A 17576-nucleotide genomic window follows, 5' to 3' on the forward strand; every position below is an offset into this window, starting at 1 on the left:
TATGATGATTGCCCTCTGTTGTTTAAAGTTTCCTGGTTCTTGCCATGCTAATCGAATCGGTAATTGATTGACACCTTCTGTCAAAGAACGGTCTTTGATTGGGTGATTTCCCATGATGTCACGTAAGCACCGCCTATCATATGAATAATCAATCTCAAGTGACAAAATCAATACCGCAACCAATCGATTGATGATTACATTAATTTTCATCATTGGTGATTGTGTATCGGAGATGTGGAAGTGAAGTTGAGAAGTAGAGAAATTATACGACAAGAAAACTATTAGCAGTACAAAACTATGAGATACACAATCTGAATAACATCTTGCTACAGACGGAAAATGTTTACGAAATAGAACGTTTATTTTGGATGGCGTTTTGAAGCTTTTCTGTACTTCGAAGTGCTACTGGTTTCGCTGTTGTTTACTCTACCGTATTGTACGGGGCACAACAGCATGACTACACCGCAACAACAGACGCTACAATGGCAGACTACCAGATGATATTACAGTGACAATTTTGCTATTCTTTGGTGTATAGCCAGTGCAATAACGCCGTCAAAATGACGTGGAAAATATCATCTATACCACATATGTCTTCCAGAACGTTATGTATATATTTAGTTGTTTTAATTTTGGCTATTCCTAGACCAGTTTTTGGTCAGGATAGAATTAGTCCGGATCTTATATTCAGAATGGATGAAAATGAACCACCTGGATTTTTAGTGGGTACAGTGCCAGTGGAAAGTGGTTTCACATATCGTTTTGTAGAACCCCCAGCACAATTTGCCATTGACAGAATCTCAGGTGAAATAAGAACTAGTATTCGTATAGATAGAGACGTTCTTGACAGAGATATTTTTGATCTTTTTATAATTGGTGAATCTCCCACTACTACCAATCCATTTGAAGTTCGCATTATTATTCTTGATTTGAATGATAACAGTCCTACATTTCCAAATCCTATGTTTTCCACAACTGTCTCTGAAATTGCGCAAATTGGAAAAAAGATAGATTTAGAGTCTGCCATCGATCCCGATAAAGATTCAAATGGCGAAGTAGCGAATTACAATCTCATCTGGAGCAACTCAAATAGCGGAAGGTTCAGTTTAGGAGCGTTTCGAGACCCATGGGGTATACCATTGGTTATTTACCTTGAAATAGAAGCGTCGCTTGATCGTGAGACGGAACCATATTATGAATTTATTATTCAGGCTGAAGACAATGGAACACCACCAAGATATGGGAACCTTACCGTCATCATCGATGTAACTGATTCAAACGATAATCCACCAATATTTAACTCAAGCGAATATTCTGTCAGTGTAAATGAAAGCGCCCCGGTCGGTTCAGCCGTATTACAAGTTCAAGCAAGTGATAAAGACATAGGACCCAATGGACAAATAGTTTATTTCATTGATGAAGAAAATCACTATTTTGAAATTGATGGCGAAACTGGCATAATCAGCGTTGTTCAGAGACTTTATTATGAGAATGGAGAATTGCATTCAATCACAGTCCAAGCTCGTGATTTGGGATCACCGACGCAGTTTGGTCGTACATTTGTGACAATAACAATCATAGATGAAAATGATCACGATCCAGAGATTTCCTTTAGTTTCATTCCAAGTACCAACAATTTTGCAACTGTTAGTGAAGGGGCGTCTTTCGGCACCATTATTGCGCTAGTGACCGTTTCAGATGACGACCAGGGTGACAATGGCGAGGTGGATCTACGCATAACTGGTGGCAACGAACAGCAGCATTTTGTAATACAACCGCTTGCAGGTATACCCGGTTTAGTCGGACCAAGTCTTTATCAAGTCAGTGCAGTAGGTGCTGTGGATAGAGAACGCACCCCAGAATATAACATTACTATAGTTGCGACAGATAACGGATCTCCAAAAAGACGGACAGTAGCGCATCTTATCATTCAAGTTACTGATTTAAACGATCATGTGCCCGAGTTTGACCACCTAGACTACAGAGCAGTTTTGAGCGAAAGTGTACCGGTTGGAAGTTTTGTTAAGAGCATCATTGCCAGTGACGGAGACTACGGAGTCAATGCGGAAATTCTCTACAACGTCGTTTCAGGAAATGATTTAGGATGGTTCGTTATTGATGTTGACACTGGTCTTGTTACAACAAATATGGAGTTGGATAGAGAAACATCTTCATTGATAACATTGAACATCACTGCTACCGATCGTGGACTTATTCCGCTCCAGAATTCCACCGTTCTCATCATCAACATTATGGATGAAAACGATCAAGTGCCAGAGTTTACCATGTCAGTATACAACACATCCGTTCGTGAAAATCTTGATGCAGGATATGAATTGATAACAGTTGCAGCATCGGATGATGATCTTGGACAAAGTGGAGTAGTGCGATATAGATTATCGGATGATTTTATCCATCAACATACTGGGTTGGTAACCATTGATGAGGAAACCGGTACTGTGTACATGGCCATGCGTCTTGATAGGGAAACTATTTCTGAATTTGACATAGAAGTAATAGCAGCAGATTTGGGGGACGAACCACAAGAAAGTATGGCACTCATCCATGTTGTAGTTATTGATGAAAATGATAACAAACCAGTGTTCTATCCTCTCAACTATTTTGAAGCTATCACAGAAAATGAACCAGCCGGAACTTTTGTCGTTAAAGTTACAGCAAGTGATGCTGATGCTGAGCGCAATGGTAGAATAAGTTACTCCATCATAAGCGGAAATCCTGCTGGGAAATTCCAAATTGAGACAACATCAGGAACCATCACTACCACAACAAGACTTGATCGCGAAGAGCAAGCTTTGTACACACTCGGTGTTTTGGCTAGAGACGGAGGTGGATCAACATCAGAAGAGGCTGCCACGGTCCAAGTTACAGTTGCTGATACTCTCGATAATCCACCGACTTTCACCCAACCCTTTTACCCAATGGAAATCCAGGAAAATACTGCAGTTGGAACTGTCGTTGGTAGTGTCTTAGCATCCAGCGCGGATCTTCACACTGAGATCACTTATGCTATCTTCTCAGGTGATCCAGGTGGTGTATTCGAGATAGGCTCATCATCTGGAATCCTACGTACACAACAAGAAGTTGACAGAGAAGAGACAAGTTTTTATAATCTCGTCATTTATGCGAATGGAGGACCTCTTGTTGGCAGAACGACGGTGAACATCACTGTGCAGGATGTTAACGATAACGCTCCACAGTTTATCAGAGACAGCGATTCGGTGGACGTGGTTGAGAATTGGAATATCGGCAGACAGATTTACCAGGCAGTAGCTCATGATGACGATAGCTCACCGAATGGTGATATTGTGTACGAACTGATTATAAATCCAATGCAACGATTTGGCATAGAACATAACTCTGGCTGGGTATACCTCAACAGCGATTTGCAACAGGCTGAAAGCAAGCAGTATTCGCTCCGAATAGAAGCAACTGATCTTGGTACACCCCAACAATCGGCCATCTTGGATTTGATTATCAACATCCGCGATGTCAACAATCACAGTCCACAGTTTAACAGCAGTTATTATGAAACAGAAATTAGTGAATCAACTGCTGTTAATACACAATTTTTAAACATTATGGCAGCGGATCGAGATGAAGGTACCAATGGAGAAATTTCGTACAACATCTACAGTGGCAATGAAGAGGATCGATTTGGAATCTTTCCGAATGGCATGGTGTTTGTGAAGAAATTCTTGAATAGAGAAGAAACTGACCTCTATGACTTATTTGTAGTAGCGACAGATGCGGGTGTGCCTGCACGGACTGCCGAAACACAACTGACAGTGCGCATTTTGGATGAAAACGACAACAGACCGTTCTTTGAAAACGTGACCTACAGTTTCCATGTTCAAGAAGAATTAACTGTTGGAGCATATGTTGGAACAGTGATTGCTACTGATGAAGATATTGGTGCAAATGGTCGGTTGACATATAGTTTTGTTGGCAATCAAACTAACTTTGCAATCCGATCTACCACTGGAGAAATTACCACTTTGGTCACTTTTGATCGTGAAAAGTTGGTAGAAGAAACTGGACAAAACCGGTTTACTTTGGAAGTCGCTGTCAACGATAATGGACCTCAGTCGTACCAAGCTCATGCTACTGTTGGTGTGCTGATTTCAGACTTCAATGATCATGAGCCAATATTCTCACGTAGCGGTTATCAAGCCAGTATTTCGGAATTGACCCCAAACGGTACTAATGTTCTCGCGTATGGCGACGGATGATGATGTTGGTGATAATTCGTACATAGTGTACAGCATCACAGAAGGCAATGAGGATAGAAAATTCCGCATCAGTCAAGCCACTGGTCAGATTCAGTTGGTAGGAGAACTAGATCGTGAAGATGCAGATATTTACATCTTGACAGTCAAAGCACAAGATGCCGGGCCAGTTCCAAAGACGGCTACAACCCAGGTTCAGTTTACAATTCTGGATGAGAATGATCATGCACCTGTTTTCACTGAGATGGATCTGGAGCTAGAAGTCACAGAGTGCCTTGCTATTGGTGAAGAGATAACAACAGTGCATGCTACAGATGTAGACATTGGGAAAAATGGAGTGGTGAAATACACCATCAGCCATGGAAATGTTAACAGTGCCTTTCGTGTTGACTCTGATTCTGGAGTTATTTCTGTGGCTAAGCTGCTGGATCATGAAACTCGTCCCAGTTACACCCTGAATGTCACCGCTTTCGACCAAGGAATACCATCCATGTCAACAACGCAAGTTTTAAGCGTGCTCATCAGAGATTGCAACGATAACTTTCCGGTGTTTCCTCAAAACCCAGTCGTTAAACATATCGATGAAGAAGTCGCAATTGGTCATCGAGTCGCCATGTTGGCTGCTTCGGATCCAGATTCCGGCATAAATGGACAGCTACGGTATTCTATCTTATCGCAAGTTCCGGCAGGAGATCATTTTGCCATAAATACTGACTCTGGATATCTTTACACAAATGCACGAATTAACTACGAGGAACTGATGGAGAATAACGGTGTCTTCACTCTTGTGGTGCAAGCTACAGACCAGGCTCTCCCTCTGGAGAGCAGAAGATCAAGCACTGTGGAAGTTGCTGTCTTTGTCACAGATATCAATGACAATGCTCCCATGTTTGTTTCCCAAACTGCGATCATCATCCCACCTGACGCGACTGTTGGATCAGTAGTGACTGTTGTCCGTGCTGAAGATGCAGACGAAGGCCAGAATGGACGCCGTCACATACTCATTACTCAATCGCAGTGGACCTTTTGATATTGATCCCGTTACTGGCACTGTCACCCTAACAAGGTCTGTCACAGAGTCATCTTATACTCTGACATTAAACGCTGAAGATAGTGGCACCGAAAGACGTTCAACACCAACTGAGGTCACTGTCATCGTTGCCGATGACTCGGATAATGGACCGGTTTTTACGCAAACTTCTTACACAACAAGTGTATCCGAAAACGAGCCTGTGAATACCCCTGTTGTAATAGTACATGCTGGGAACCAAGATGCGAGCATTAAATACTTCATCACGTCGATACGGGCTGGAGGAATGGACAGAGGTCGTGACTTTTTGATCGAACAGATCTCAGGACAGATTGTCACCGGTGTAGAACTGGACAGGGAATCGTTGAATGGTGCATCAGAATATGTCCTGACTGTGTATGCCGTGGACCTGTCTTCTAGCCCACCAGGAACAAGAAGTACACAGGTATGTAATTTTTTTATTATTTTGAAAATGTCTTGCCTACATTTGTAGCTTTATGTATAAAAACTAGATATGACTGCATCAATTTGATAGACCGTAAAAACTTGATAGTCAGCATATGTGCTTACTATCGAGCGCTTTTGAAAACATGAAATTGTACCAAAGTCTGGTGCTTTGTGGATGGGTCTCTTCAAGTTTGCATGTTTTAATTTAAGCGCTCGATAGTAAGCACATATATGCTAACTATTACGTTTTTACGGTATATCAAATTGATGCAGTCATATCTAGTTTTTATTTTAAATCAGACTTGTTGAATATGAAAATCACATGTTTTGTTGCAAAAGATTAATTTTGCCTTTTCAAACTTATCGTACTATCATAGTACCATATTCGTCCGAGTATAGTCCCACTACTCCCAACCCTCTTTTAGGTGAAAATGTAAAAAAATTGAGGGGTGGGATTATACTTGAGTTTAAAAAAAAAAGATACAAATTCAATACATTTTGAAATCATTAGTAGAGTATGACACATACAAATTATCACTTTGCGTATCAAAAACAGAAACAATTCTGCAATTTTTCAAAAAATGGGGGGGTGGAGGGGTGGGGCTATACTAGAATGTGGGACTATACTCAGATGAATACAGTATATACTGTCATTTGCAGAAGTTCATTGCATTGCAAATGAAAAGCTCAATTCTTATTTATATGTATTGTATACAACTGCATTGTTTTGATGCATGATGGTTAAATAGAGAGGAAAATTATGGCATCCAAAACATGCTGTGAAACTGAAAATACATAATTTAGTTTTTTTTGATAATGATGTCATGGATATGATGTAATTCTACAGAGGATCAGAGGTGATTCCGTGTTTGAAAATGCATGGGCTAAGGGCTTGCAGTTGCTTTAGTACCGAGGGCAGTTCGAGTTAACATTTAATAAAGGTTGCTTTTAAATTCAGACCAAAATGCAATTTTTGGTTGATTTTTTTTCCTGAAACACAAGCAGCTGCATTTTGGTGCTTCCATGTTGCACTTCTCAAAGGGCATACTGACTGCAACAGTTAAAAATTGAATAGAAAAAGTAGATCTCTGTGATATATTATAGCTTTTTAAAGTAAATACTGTAAATTAGTATTTCCACGATGAGATCATGAGTTCAATTAGCAGACCTACATTTTGTTAACCAAACAGAGTTGTTTGTCCCATCATGCAATTTTATTACTAGCAACTTCATTTGTTAGTAATAAAAATGTTCGCGTTTGGAATGGAGAAGTATTAAAGTAGGGCTACATATACAGAGGTCACACGCAATGTAGAACATCAGGAGAAAGAAACACAACCATTATCAATTTGTGGCACCATTGCAAATCCCACATACAATACAAAACTATTGATACTATTGAAACTCTCATCAACCCCCTGGAAATGTGATATAATTAAAAGTTAACCATTTCAATTTCTGTGATGAAAAGAGATTCTGTGTTAAACCGTGTCTGGTGGATTAGGGTTGCATTATTGAAACTGTGAAAATAAATGTCATTTGGGTTATTAAAACATTTATTTAGCCATCGCTCTTTCGCAAAAAATGGGACAAGCACAATGGATAACAAGAAATATACATTATTCATGTTAGTATTTCATGTGTCATATCGTAAGTAGAAGCCATACATCATGATGATGCTATACATGTGAGTACATGCACGGCAGTGGAGCTAAGTTCATATCATTGACTGTCAAACCAATCGGGTCCATGGTTCAAAACCCAACCAAAGCAAACAACTTCTCTTCATCATCTGTCTACATTCTTCTTTCCTTTCCCCTTCACCAAAAGGCAGTACTTGGGCATTAGGGGATGAGGTTGCTAATTGCTTATAAACAAGCCAAAAATTATGTAATATTTGATTGCAAAATTTAATAATGCAAACTTGTGCAACATTATAGGCCTGCATGATAATGTCTTTAGAGCACACATTTTTTTACTCCATTTACATGATTTGTCTTCTGCGAATCTGCGTGCACATCTGAAGCGATCATTAGTGACAAAGGAAACAATATTGCAAATTTTGAGTAAGAAATTTATGTTGTTTTAAAATCATTTATGCAAATTGTTTCAAGATTTTTGATATTCTCAAAATAATACAAGTTACAAGTTTCTGTCATTCTGATACAGCAGCCAGTGTCAACACAGAACGTCTGGATAAGTGACATAGTCGCTTGAATTGGAATAAATTGTATTTTTTCAGTAGCCAAGTCATCACTCCTTCAATTATGATTTCTACAGAATTTTATCACTTTTGCGTGCATACTCCAAGTTTGACCACCCTACTTTTACAGTCGATTGAATCCGAAAACAAGGCGGACCAAAAGGAAGAATAGCCAGCCTCTGTTAGCTTTGTTTTCTCACCAACCCGAATCGTGATATCGAGACTCCAGTACGTACTGTGATCTGCTGTGTGATTGAACACAGTTTTATGCTAGGATGAGCCCAATCATTTACCATGTTTACTGCCTTTTGTCAATTGCAGGACCAAGTAGCAAAATAATAACAAATATGATTCAAATTTCAAAAAATGACTCGGTGATATAATTTTCGTTAGAGCTTTAAAAATCTGGGTGTGAGTATTTTTTTTTTTACTCGACAAGGTTCATGGATGCCACCATGATCATGATGCCACAAAATTGCACCTTGTGTAGATAAACCAAATTTTATGTTTCACTCTTATGTCACCATGGTAACCATTGGTTATGGAACCAACTGAACTATATGCCTACTATTTACCCTGCTATTTACATATATATCGCATACATGTTTTTGTAGTTTCATCACTTGGGCTTGCATGCAATTTTGTGTGCTTCAAATCAATTTCATCCATAATCGCTTTGCTTCATATCATTTCAGTGTTTTTCAAAATGCCCCCAACCTATATTCACTAACCATGCATTTGTCTGTATCATAGAAATATTTTTATAATTGACTTTTATATTATTTGATGATAAATACCATGGTAACACATTGATCTGTGGTGATGAACTGGAGCATATTCACCTGACTAACTGAGAAAAATAGATCGATGATTAATTAATTTTGAGATAATATTGGAGCATCCTGAGATGTAGTGAAAATTAACATTCCTGGTGATCACCAAGGTATACATTTCATTATACAGGATGAGCCATTCTTGAACCTAGAATGAAAGTACATATATGTCATGATCGAGGGGAATGATTCGCATGTCGGCAATTTTCAATTAGAAGATTTTTACATCATTTTCTGGCAGTTTGCAAATGCTACTTTTTGATGCAAACCGCATTAATATCGGACATCTGGTTACCGAGTTATGAGTACTTTGTCAATGGCTGAAACAATATGAAACAAAAGAATTTGAACACTGTTTTTGCCAATATCTCAAAAACAATATTAGCGACATCCGACTCATTCCCCTGATCATGTCACATTATGCGTAATTATTAAATGTGTAAACATTGGAAATTTATTATGTTAAAAAACAGTAAATGGAAATTTGAATATTTGCGATCTCCTTTTTCAAAGCCATTGCAAACTGGCACTGCTGTGTTGTGGCAAACAATGCAACAGTTTAACAAAACAACAACAAATGCCAAAACTGCAAAAAAAGAAAGAAAAAAAAAAACTTCAGCAAAATTAAACATTAAAAACAATGTACTAGGCATATTTGATAATATAAAACCAAACATGCACAGAAAAAACAAATTTTTAAGATGTTAGTCTGTAAAACCAAAATAATTTTGAGCAAGTAATCTTACTTGAGTTCAGTCCTTATCGCCAGCGCATAGGGCGCTGGTACCTAATTCTGAGATGGGGTTTGTGTACACTAAAGATTAGCTAAGATTATAGCCTTCTTCTATTGGTATGAATTTTTTTTTTTACTTCTCGTGGTGGAAATGTTTTTGATGTCTGCTAATTCGATTTGCAAGGAAAAGAAAGTATGTTTTGCCGTTTCAACGAACTTAAAAACGATTGAGTATTGCCAAATTTATTTTTGAATTAATTATGACTTAAAAAGTTATCATAGGTTAGGCCTACACATATAAACATAAACTTGTTCAGCAATCAGCATATCAAAAAAATGACATGGTCAAAGCGGGGGAATGATCACGAGGTCATATCAGTGGAGCATAGCATGATGTTTGGTTGCCTTTGACTGCATAATTGATATGTTGATAACAGATCTAATAATGTTGTGGAATCAAAATCTTCATTATATGGACCACATTGAAGTCAAAGTAATTATCTATCCTATCCTGTATCGTTTTATGGATAAAATTGACTCAAAATGTTATTGATGATATTATTGCTATCTTTAACATCAGTTTTGTCTTTTCAACGGGAAAAATCCGATTGAAAATAAAGTTTTTAGGGGCTAGCTATAATATTGAACAATATATCCCATATTTTGACATGCACTTATAAATAAATTATTGTCTTACTTTATAAATGATAAATACTGTAAAATGACACATAAGTAAAGTGAGGCCAATTTCTATCTTTTTATTTGATTCATAAAATTACATTCAACAAAATGATTGAAGACTGAGAAAACACACAATGCAGACTACATAATGGAGTAGGTAAGATGCCATGTCCATAGCTTTGCAGGAGTTTCGGACTAACAATCAACACATTCAAAAAATACAGTTTAAAAGTGAAGATTGTAGTGAATGATCAGTCCTTTATCATGTGCTTGCCACTATCTACTTTATAGTAAACTATACATTGCGAAATAATATAAAATTATTTTAAAATAAAATGTGCATGTAAGTTGAGTTAACATATAGCGAATTAACTAACAACTGCAGTGTATTTCTTGATTTTTATAATAAGCATGGGTAAAAAGCAGTAAAGACAAAAATACAGAACAATTTGGAGTAATGAATTAAAGAGTTGACAGGAGTTATAGGAGTTAATGTGTTTTGCTGTTTCAGTGTGCATGTTCTCACCATTGATGGTTTGGTGAACTGTCATGTAACATGGATGTAAGCGTGATCCTAAAAAATGCCTTTCACGGTGACCCAAACTATTTACAAGACCTCTTCTGCATTGACGCTGGCCTTCCCTTTTAAAGGGAATTTTTATTTTAGGATCTAGTCATTTATATTTCCAGAGTTCAACTACAAATTACAAGTAAATGGAAACTGATTTTGAAGGTTTTCTCCATCTTTAAATGATGCTAAAATTGTAGATGTAATCCAGAGATCTAGAGAGTAGCCATGAACTGGTCAAACAGTAATTTGTTTATGATAGTATGCATAATTTGTGGAAATGGCTGCATTTCAAGTGGGTTTTTTTTTATGGATGTTGGTGTTTCTTCATCAGTAGAATAGAAGATGTAACCTTGGTTGAAACAAAAGATAATGAGCATGATTATTTCCCTTTCCAATTAGCATACCTGCATAACGATTTGACTTATTGAATTGAAAACTGTCAAGGTAAAACAATGTCCAAAATGCATAATTTATCAAAATTAAGCTTTGACTTGTTTTTTTGACCTTAACTTTTGAAGAAAATTAAATTTTGTACACAAATGACTAAAAATGGTTTAATTTTTGTATCCTGCGATCCTGCATAATTAGCCCTATTGTTAAGATAGATCGTCGTATTAATGATGACAATACGTTTTAATTTCATGGTCTATTTGATGTTCCTAAATTTGTTTGTTTGTGTTTGTCTTTTGCGGTACTCTTTAGTATCTTTTCTGCCTGGGGAGTATCTAGTATTTCAATGTGTCTACTCTTGTAGGCCAAATCAGTGCTGGTTTGAATGCTCTATCACTTTGAAACGGCTCGATTTAGAGGGTTTTACATGCACAAATGAATGTAGGTTTTTAACTGTACGTGTAATTTCGCTGCTGTGCTTGTACTTTTCAGCCTGTTTTTAGGAAAAAAGCTAATTTGTTGATGTAGATCTATGAATATCTTTTCATGTTTATGGAAGGTTATCAAAAATATCCACCACATTCTGCTGGTGCGATACTTTTCCAAAATGTGCCCAAAAGGTAACTTACCCGAAATCCGTTTTTAGAGAGGGCATAACCATGTTCATACTAAATTTTTATAAAAACATCTATAAAAACATGATTTATTTGTTGTTACTTTCTTGTAGCAAAATTCACTATAAAATTAGTATTTTTCCACTCGAACACTGAAGTCTCCCAAAACATGTGAAATCACTGTGGTCATTTGCAAGTTGCATGACTATTCAGTCATTGGGCTACTAATTTGTGAGTTATGCAGCCCTGATGTTTGGCAATCCTCTTCCTCAGGTTGTTTAGGGTTATGTTTAGTGTTACAGGTTTACATATTTATCAGCCAGTCAGCTCCTCATTCAAGACAACTTCTCTGCTCAAGAGATGGAAAATAATGTGCTGTCATGTTTGACTGAGGCTGAATAGGAAACCTGATGCAAATTGTTACCATACCCAATTGAATTATGGTTTTGAATAATCCAGTTGATGAAAATGATGTCTTGCAAAGCCTTAAAACCTTCAAGCTAACAATGCAAAGCTGGTTATTATTCACTCTGACATCATTGACTATTAATGTTGTCTATTGTTATCTTTGAATAGGGTACATCTCCCACAAGAAAAGTACAAAAGAATACAAAAATTGATTTGCTCAAGATGTAATCTTCTAACTGCCATGAATGTATTGATTCTGTGTTTGGCACAGTGAGAACCCTTAGTGTTTGCTTAAAATTTACATAACTTAAAAGAAATATGTTCAGACCAGGGCAGGGCACACACAGCTGAAGTGGATACTTTCTTCTGAATGAGAGCAAGGACATAATTCAAGCAAAAAAGTTGGGGCACAAACCAAAAGATAAATGAAACCCTTTGATGAGTTTGAATGTTAAAATAATATAGTTACATTTCTCGTAATCATGTGTATACTCATTAAACATTTATCTGAAAATCCAGTTTCAAGTTTCTTTACCAATTTCCAGGTCCTACTCCAGTTATGCAACTAGCCACACTTCATGAAGTTCAATCTTTTGGTTTGTTCCCTTAACTGTAAATGTAAAACTGGCTGGCAACAGGGAAGGTATTTATCTAGGCATTGTACCTATGATTAAAATGAACATTATAATCATATTCCTTCCTGGGCATTCATACATTATATGCAATGGGGTCTTCGCACCATTTCTTTGACATGTCCGCACATTTTCCCACTTGCTTGATGTCCACAAGTTATGTGCTGTATTAAAAAAATGGTATCATCCAGCATGGTCATTTTGTGCAGAAAAACGGCCTTTGAATGTGTATGTACAAGACTTGTACTCTTCAACTTGCAGTCAAATGTCCAGCTCTAGGGAAGGCAGTGAACTGTGCAATGAGGCAATGGGAATGAGGCAAATTGTTTGCTTGCATTTCTCTCACCATTATGTTGAAATATCTTAGAAGTATGTTTGGAACTTGGCAGTTTGATGCCGGGGGGGCTCAGGTATGGAGTGCAGGATGCATGGTGTAATCTTCACATTTAGCACACTTAGGCTTGGTTGACAATACTTTTATTTAAATACATTTATGTATTGACCATAGGTTACTGTGCATACATTTGGTATTGGAGACTTGGCTACTGAACTATTTTTGTGGTCTTCACAAATTTGCATATGATAAGAGGGTTGTAAGAATAGAAAGTGGATGCATGGGTGATGTTGGAAGGACTTCCTGGTCTGGAGTCAAGTTCTAAAGCCTAGATCTTTTTAAGAGGCCATGTTGGGAAGAGGTGGATGTTAATTGGGGGGGGGGTGTTAAGCAACTAATGCAGTTGTTGGCAGCCTACAACCATACACAGGTCAATAAGCTTCATCTTCATGAATTATTATGGTTTATTTCATTTCACATTTGATGTTAGAATTCACACCAAACCCAGAAAGCATTTAATTCTTGTATAACTGTACCTCTTTAGCGGATTGTATAAGCTCATTTGTATACAACATACAGACCACACGCACCACAAACAGTTCAATTCTACTTTGAGGCAGAAAGGTTAAACCTAGAAGTTGAACCTTTTTCACAAAATCCTCTTTTGATGAAAAAAATCTAGCGCTAGCAACAGGTGAGAGTGCGTAACAAAAGCATGTTGGTCTGAAAATTTGGCGAATAATTTGTAATGTGTCTACGACCAGCGTTTATAGCTTGAATGAAAATAGTGGGTTATAATATTTTGGCACCAGCCCCAGTTCACAATTCAACATGAACTTTATGCTCGGTATATATTGTATAGGTTTATGTGATGCATGTACATGCACTAGGATCCACAACATGCTCATCTATCAGGGCACAGTTCTTTAACCCCAATACAGTTGCACATTCAGTGAATGACCTTTGAAAATTTGGGTACAAAATCTCATACTCTGCAACTTGAGGTCAAATTTTACACTATGAGTGTTTAATTGAGGTTATTGAACTATGCCACTGGGATGAGGCTATTGTGGTCCATAGTGATGTATGTGTGCAAGTGAAATTCATAGGAACGAGTTGCTATCTTTTATGCTCTCAAATTATTTTGTATGTACGAGTTAGTAACATAACATTGCTTTTTTCCACTTGTTGTGTGATAGGTATTATATGTGATTTTCTGATTTTAAGGGTGTATTACACCCCTGTGGTGAATTTGGGACTATTTTTGCATTTTTCTCACAAAATAATAATAACAGACTGGTAACAAAAGTTATGTATATTATTGGGGCAAGGAATCCAATTACTACACTAAAATTTCAGTGACTCAAGACTTGTAAGAGGTTCAGTATAATATGATAGGAAATGAGGTGCATCTTAGCGGTACCATATTTCTTATCATAAATAATCTAACCACTTATCTTGGGTCACTGAAATTCCAGTGTAGTAATTGGATTCCTTGCCCCTATAATATACATGACTTTTGTTACCACTGTGTTATTAGTTTTTGAGACAAATGCAAAAATAGACACAAATTTATCGAGGGGTGTAGGGCCTACATGTAGTACCCCCTTAAAGGAAATCAATGCGTCATTAATTTGTTGAATAACTTCCTGTATTGCTGATGTACATAAGCATCACTATACTTTCCTGGTGTAGGCTACATTTAAGCATCACTTTTCATATACTTTCCAATGCACCTAAAAATGTACTTGGTTATGAATATTTAAATCCAAGTTTTATCAAGACCACAAGTTTCATCCTTAAATTACACATATTAAATAGCGTAATGCAATCAGGACCAATGTCTTGTAAACATTGAACATTTAAGAACGAAGCACTTAACCAAATGAACAGGAAAAGGAATTCATATTGTGGGATTGAGGCTTGATTATTCGCTACGTACAAGAGCCCTTTCAGTCCACATAACAGACTCGGTGAAGTACTTAGTAGTTATTGACCCAAACGATTTGTCGGCTAGGCATGATATGTTTGATGTTTGCTCTTATGAGCCTACATGTATGTATTTTGGGTAGTAGCAATGTACATGTACATAGTGTGTAGGCCTAGTTGATTTGATTACCATTTCCAGAATAAGGATGTGCTTGAAACTTTCAACAATATAGGGGGGCTTTAAATACATTGTCATTTTGTGCAGCCATCCCTTTAGATCTCACTAATAGAGTGTATGCAATATAAACCAACCGGAACGATATAACAATTGAGATGGCAGCCATGTTGGAGGACAGTTCTAAAATAGCTTAAGATGACAGAGGGACAGGTCTCTAGATCGATTCCACATCCATTCATACCTATCACCTGTTTTAATGTATTATCATGCGATTTGCCCCGTGGCACCTTATGGAGGACAGAATTTTATTTAAATGAGGATGACTCTGTCATGAGTGACGTCGTATTGCATACCCTCTATTCATAGTATACACATGAAAAGACTGATCGCCTGCTTTGCAGCCAATTTTGTTTTAGAATGCACAAGACAGTAAAGAGCAAAAATGTGCAGTGTTCTGTACTTTCCCATAGATGCCAAAGCCAACATAGTTGTGAAGATAAGCATTAATTAAGAGCATGCTAATTAAGCATATATTTTCACAAGTTTAATTGATATAAACAAACTTGGGAAGTAGAAACTGTGCAACAGAGGAAGTTACTGGTCATTGGTGTGTAAAATTAAGAAATGAGGATAGTTACAGGTGTTGATAGCCGATTCTTGGTGTCAAATTTGACCAGAAAATGTCTTCAGCGTTGGTCATTTTCACCACTTGAGCGGTAAAGGAATTTGGAAGTTTATTTGCCATGCGACTTCGACTTAAGAGGAAATTTGAGAAAATTTATTTTTTCTAGCAGGTTGCTGCATCAGGTGTAAGGATACTTGAGCAGAGCCATAAACTGGTTTGGGTCTTGTTTCAGAGCCATGACACGCGTGTCAGCACGCCTTTGTCTGGCTCGCACAGTGTTGTGACATTTTTGATGCAGTTTCAATCATGTAGGAACGTGAGACATGTTTAACCATGGCTAGGTCTGTAAGTTCTGGTCAAATTGTTGTGTTGTTATAAAAGTTTGATCCTAATTAAAACACTTTACGAGTGGTGACATGATACCGATGTAATCGGATTCAGTTTGGGAAAGCAGGGGATGTTTAGAAAAGGTGTGTTCCACTTATTATCAGGCTTTGATGTCTTTCTTGCTCCTTAAAAATAGTAGTTGAAAATAAAACGAAAAGATGGATAACGTCCAAACCTCCTATGTGTCTTTGGCCCCTGAACATGTTTTTAAAGCAAAACTTCCTATGTAACCTATTTGCAGTTTTCTTTTAAACATGTTCAAGGGCCATGTTTTTTCCTGCCCATGGAAAGAAGGAAATGAAAGGAGGAATAAGATCCGAAAGGAGGGCATGAATGCAATTTCAGCGAGAATCAGATAATTGATTGTCACAATGATTCTCCTGAAAGTGGTAAACTTGGTTTAAAAGAATCAAAATTGGTTCATGTAAAGATTTTAGTAAACATGACATGCAGGTATTAGATTCATGATTCTGTTTATATATGAGAATCACCTTGAATTGAAACTCCTAAAGCTTCACCCACATTGCATGGGTGGAGCTCTGTACCTATTTTGGAAGCAACTTTTAGGGTAGGATCATAGGATCACAACGCACACCATAATTCTAACTCCAATGCTAAAATCTCAATTTCTTTAAAATTATAACCCTAACCCTGACCCTAAAACCTGATCTGAACGAATGAAAGTGATTTTTTAATAAAAATAGAATTTGCATAATTTTTGGCATACAAAATCAGACTACCTTCAAAATAGATCTCAGATGTCTAGGACTTAAAACACTAATTAATAATTGAACAATACCTCCCTCTGTACAGACTCATCTCGGCAATCCGAGCGGCTTTTAAGATGTTTCGTACCCGACCTTGCCTATCGGGACATGACTGGGCCCCACACTTGGATCTCAATCCCCCTTCAAAAATGAACCTTGATTAAAATAGACATGGGAAAACAAATAACACAAGGCTAGGGAGTTTTGGCGAGGTTAGACAGACAGTGGCGTATTGATGGGATACTGTGCAAGACTCTGAGGAGGAGATGGACTTGATGAGGAGAGGCATGAAGAAGATATCTGACACTTCCCACAATGCATTTCTTCCATTTCAATTTTCTGTACGGATGTATTCGCTGTCGTAGTGCACATACGTTAGTAACCATTGTTTACTACTCCAAGTCTGGGCTCATACACCTGCTCTGAATTTTGACATGCTATAGGCTTTGTGTTGTGATCATTTCGATCAGTGGTTCGTAACAAAGAAAGCGTGATCCAGTTGACCTAGCAACGGTCATATTCTAATGTGCACGACGACAGCAAATTGCAACATGGGTTGAGTTCCTC

The 17576-nt window shown here is 37.5% G+C and overlaps 1 protein-coding gene across 1 annotated transcript in view; it reads left to right on the plus strand.

Annotated features, from left to right (window-relative positions):
- Positions 1-200: 200 nt before the first annotated feature.
- Positions 201-17576, plus strand: part of LOC140160790 (protocadherin Fat 4-like) — a 101699-nt gene continuing 84323 nt past the window's right edge. Inside the window, 3 exon segments of the mRNA XM_072184093.1 lie at positions 201-4234; positions 4236-5238; positions 5240-5722. Coding sequence (XP_072040194.1) covers positions 561-4234; positions 4236-5238; positions 5240-5722 — 5160 coding nt within the window. The 5' untranslated portion in view covers positions 201-560.

Source organism: Amphiura filiformis, chromosome 9 (assembly GCF_039555335.1).
Source record: "Amphiura filiformis chromosome 9, Afil_fr2py, whole genome shotgun sequence".
Lineage (NCBI taxonomy): Eukaryota > Metazoa > Echinodermata > Ophiuroidea > Amphilepidida > Amphiuridae > Amphiura > Amphiura filiformis.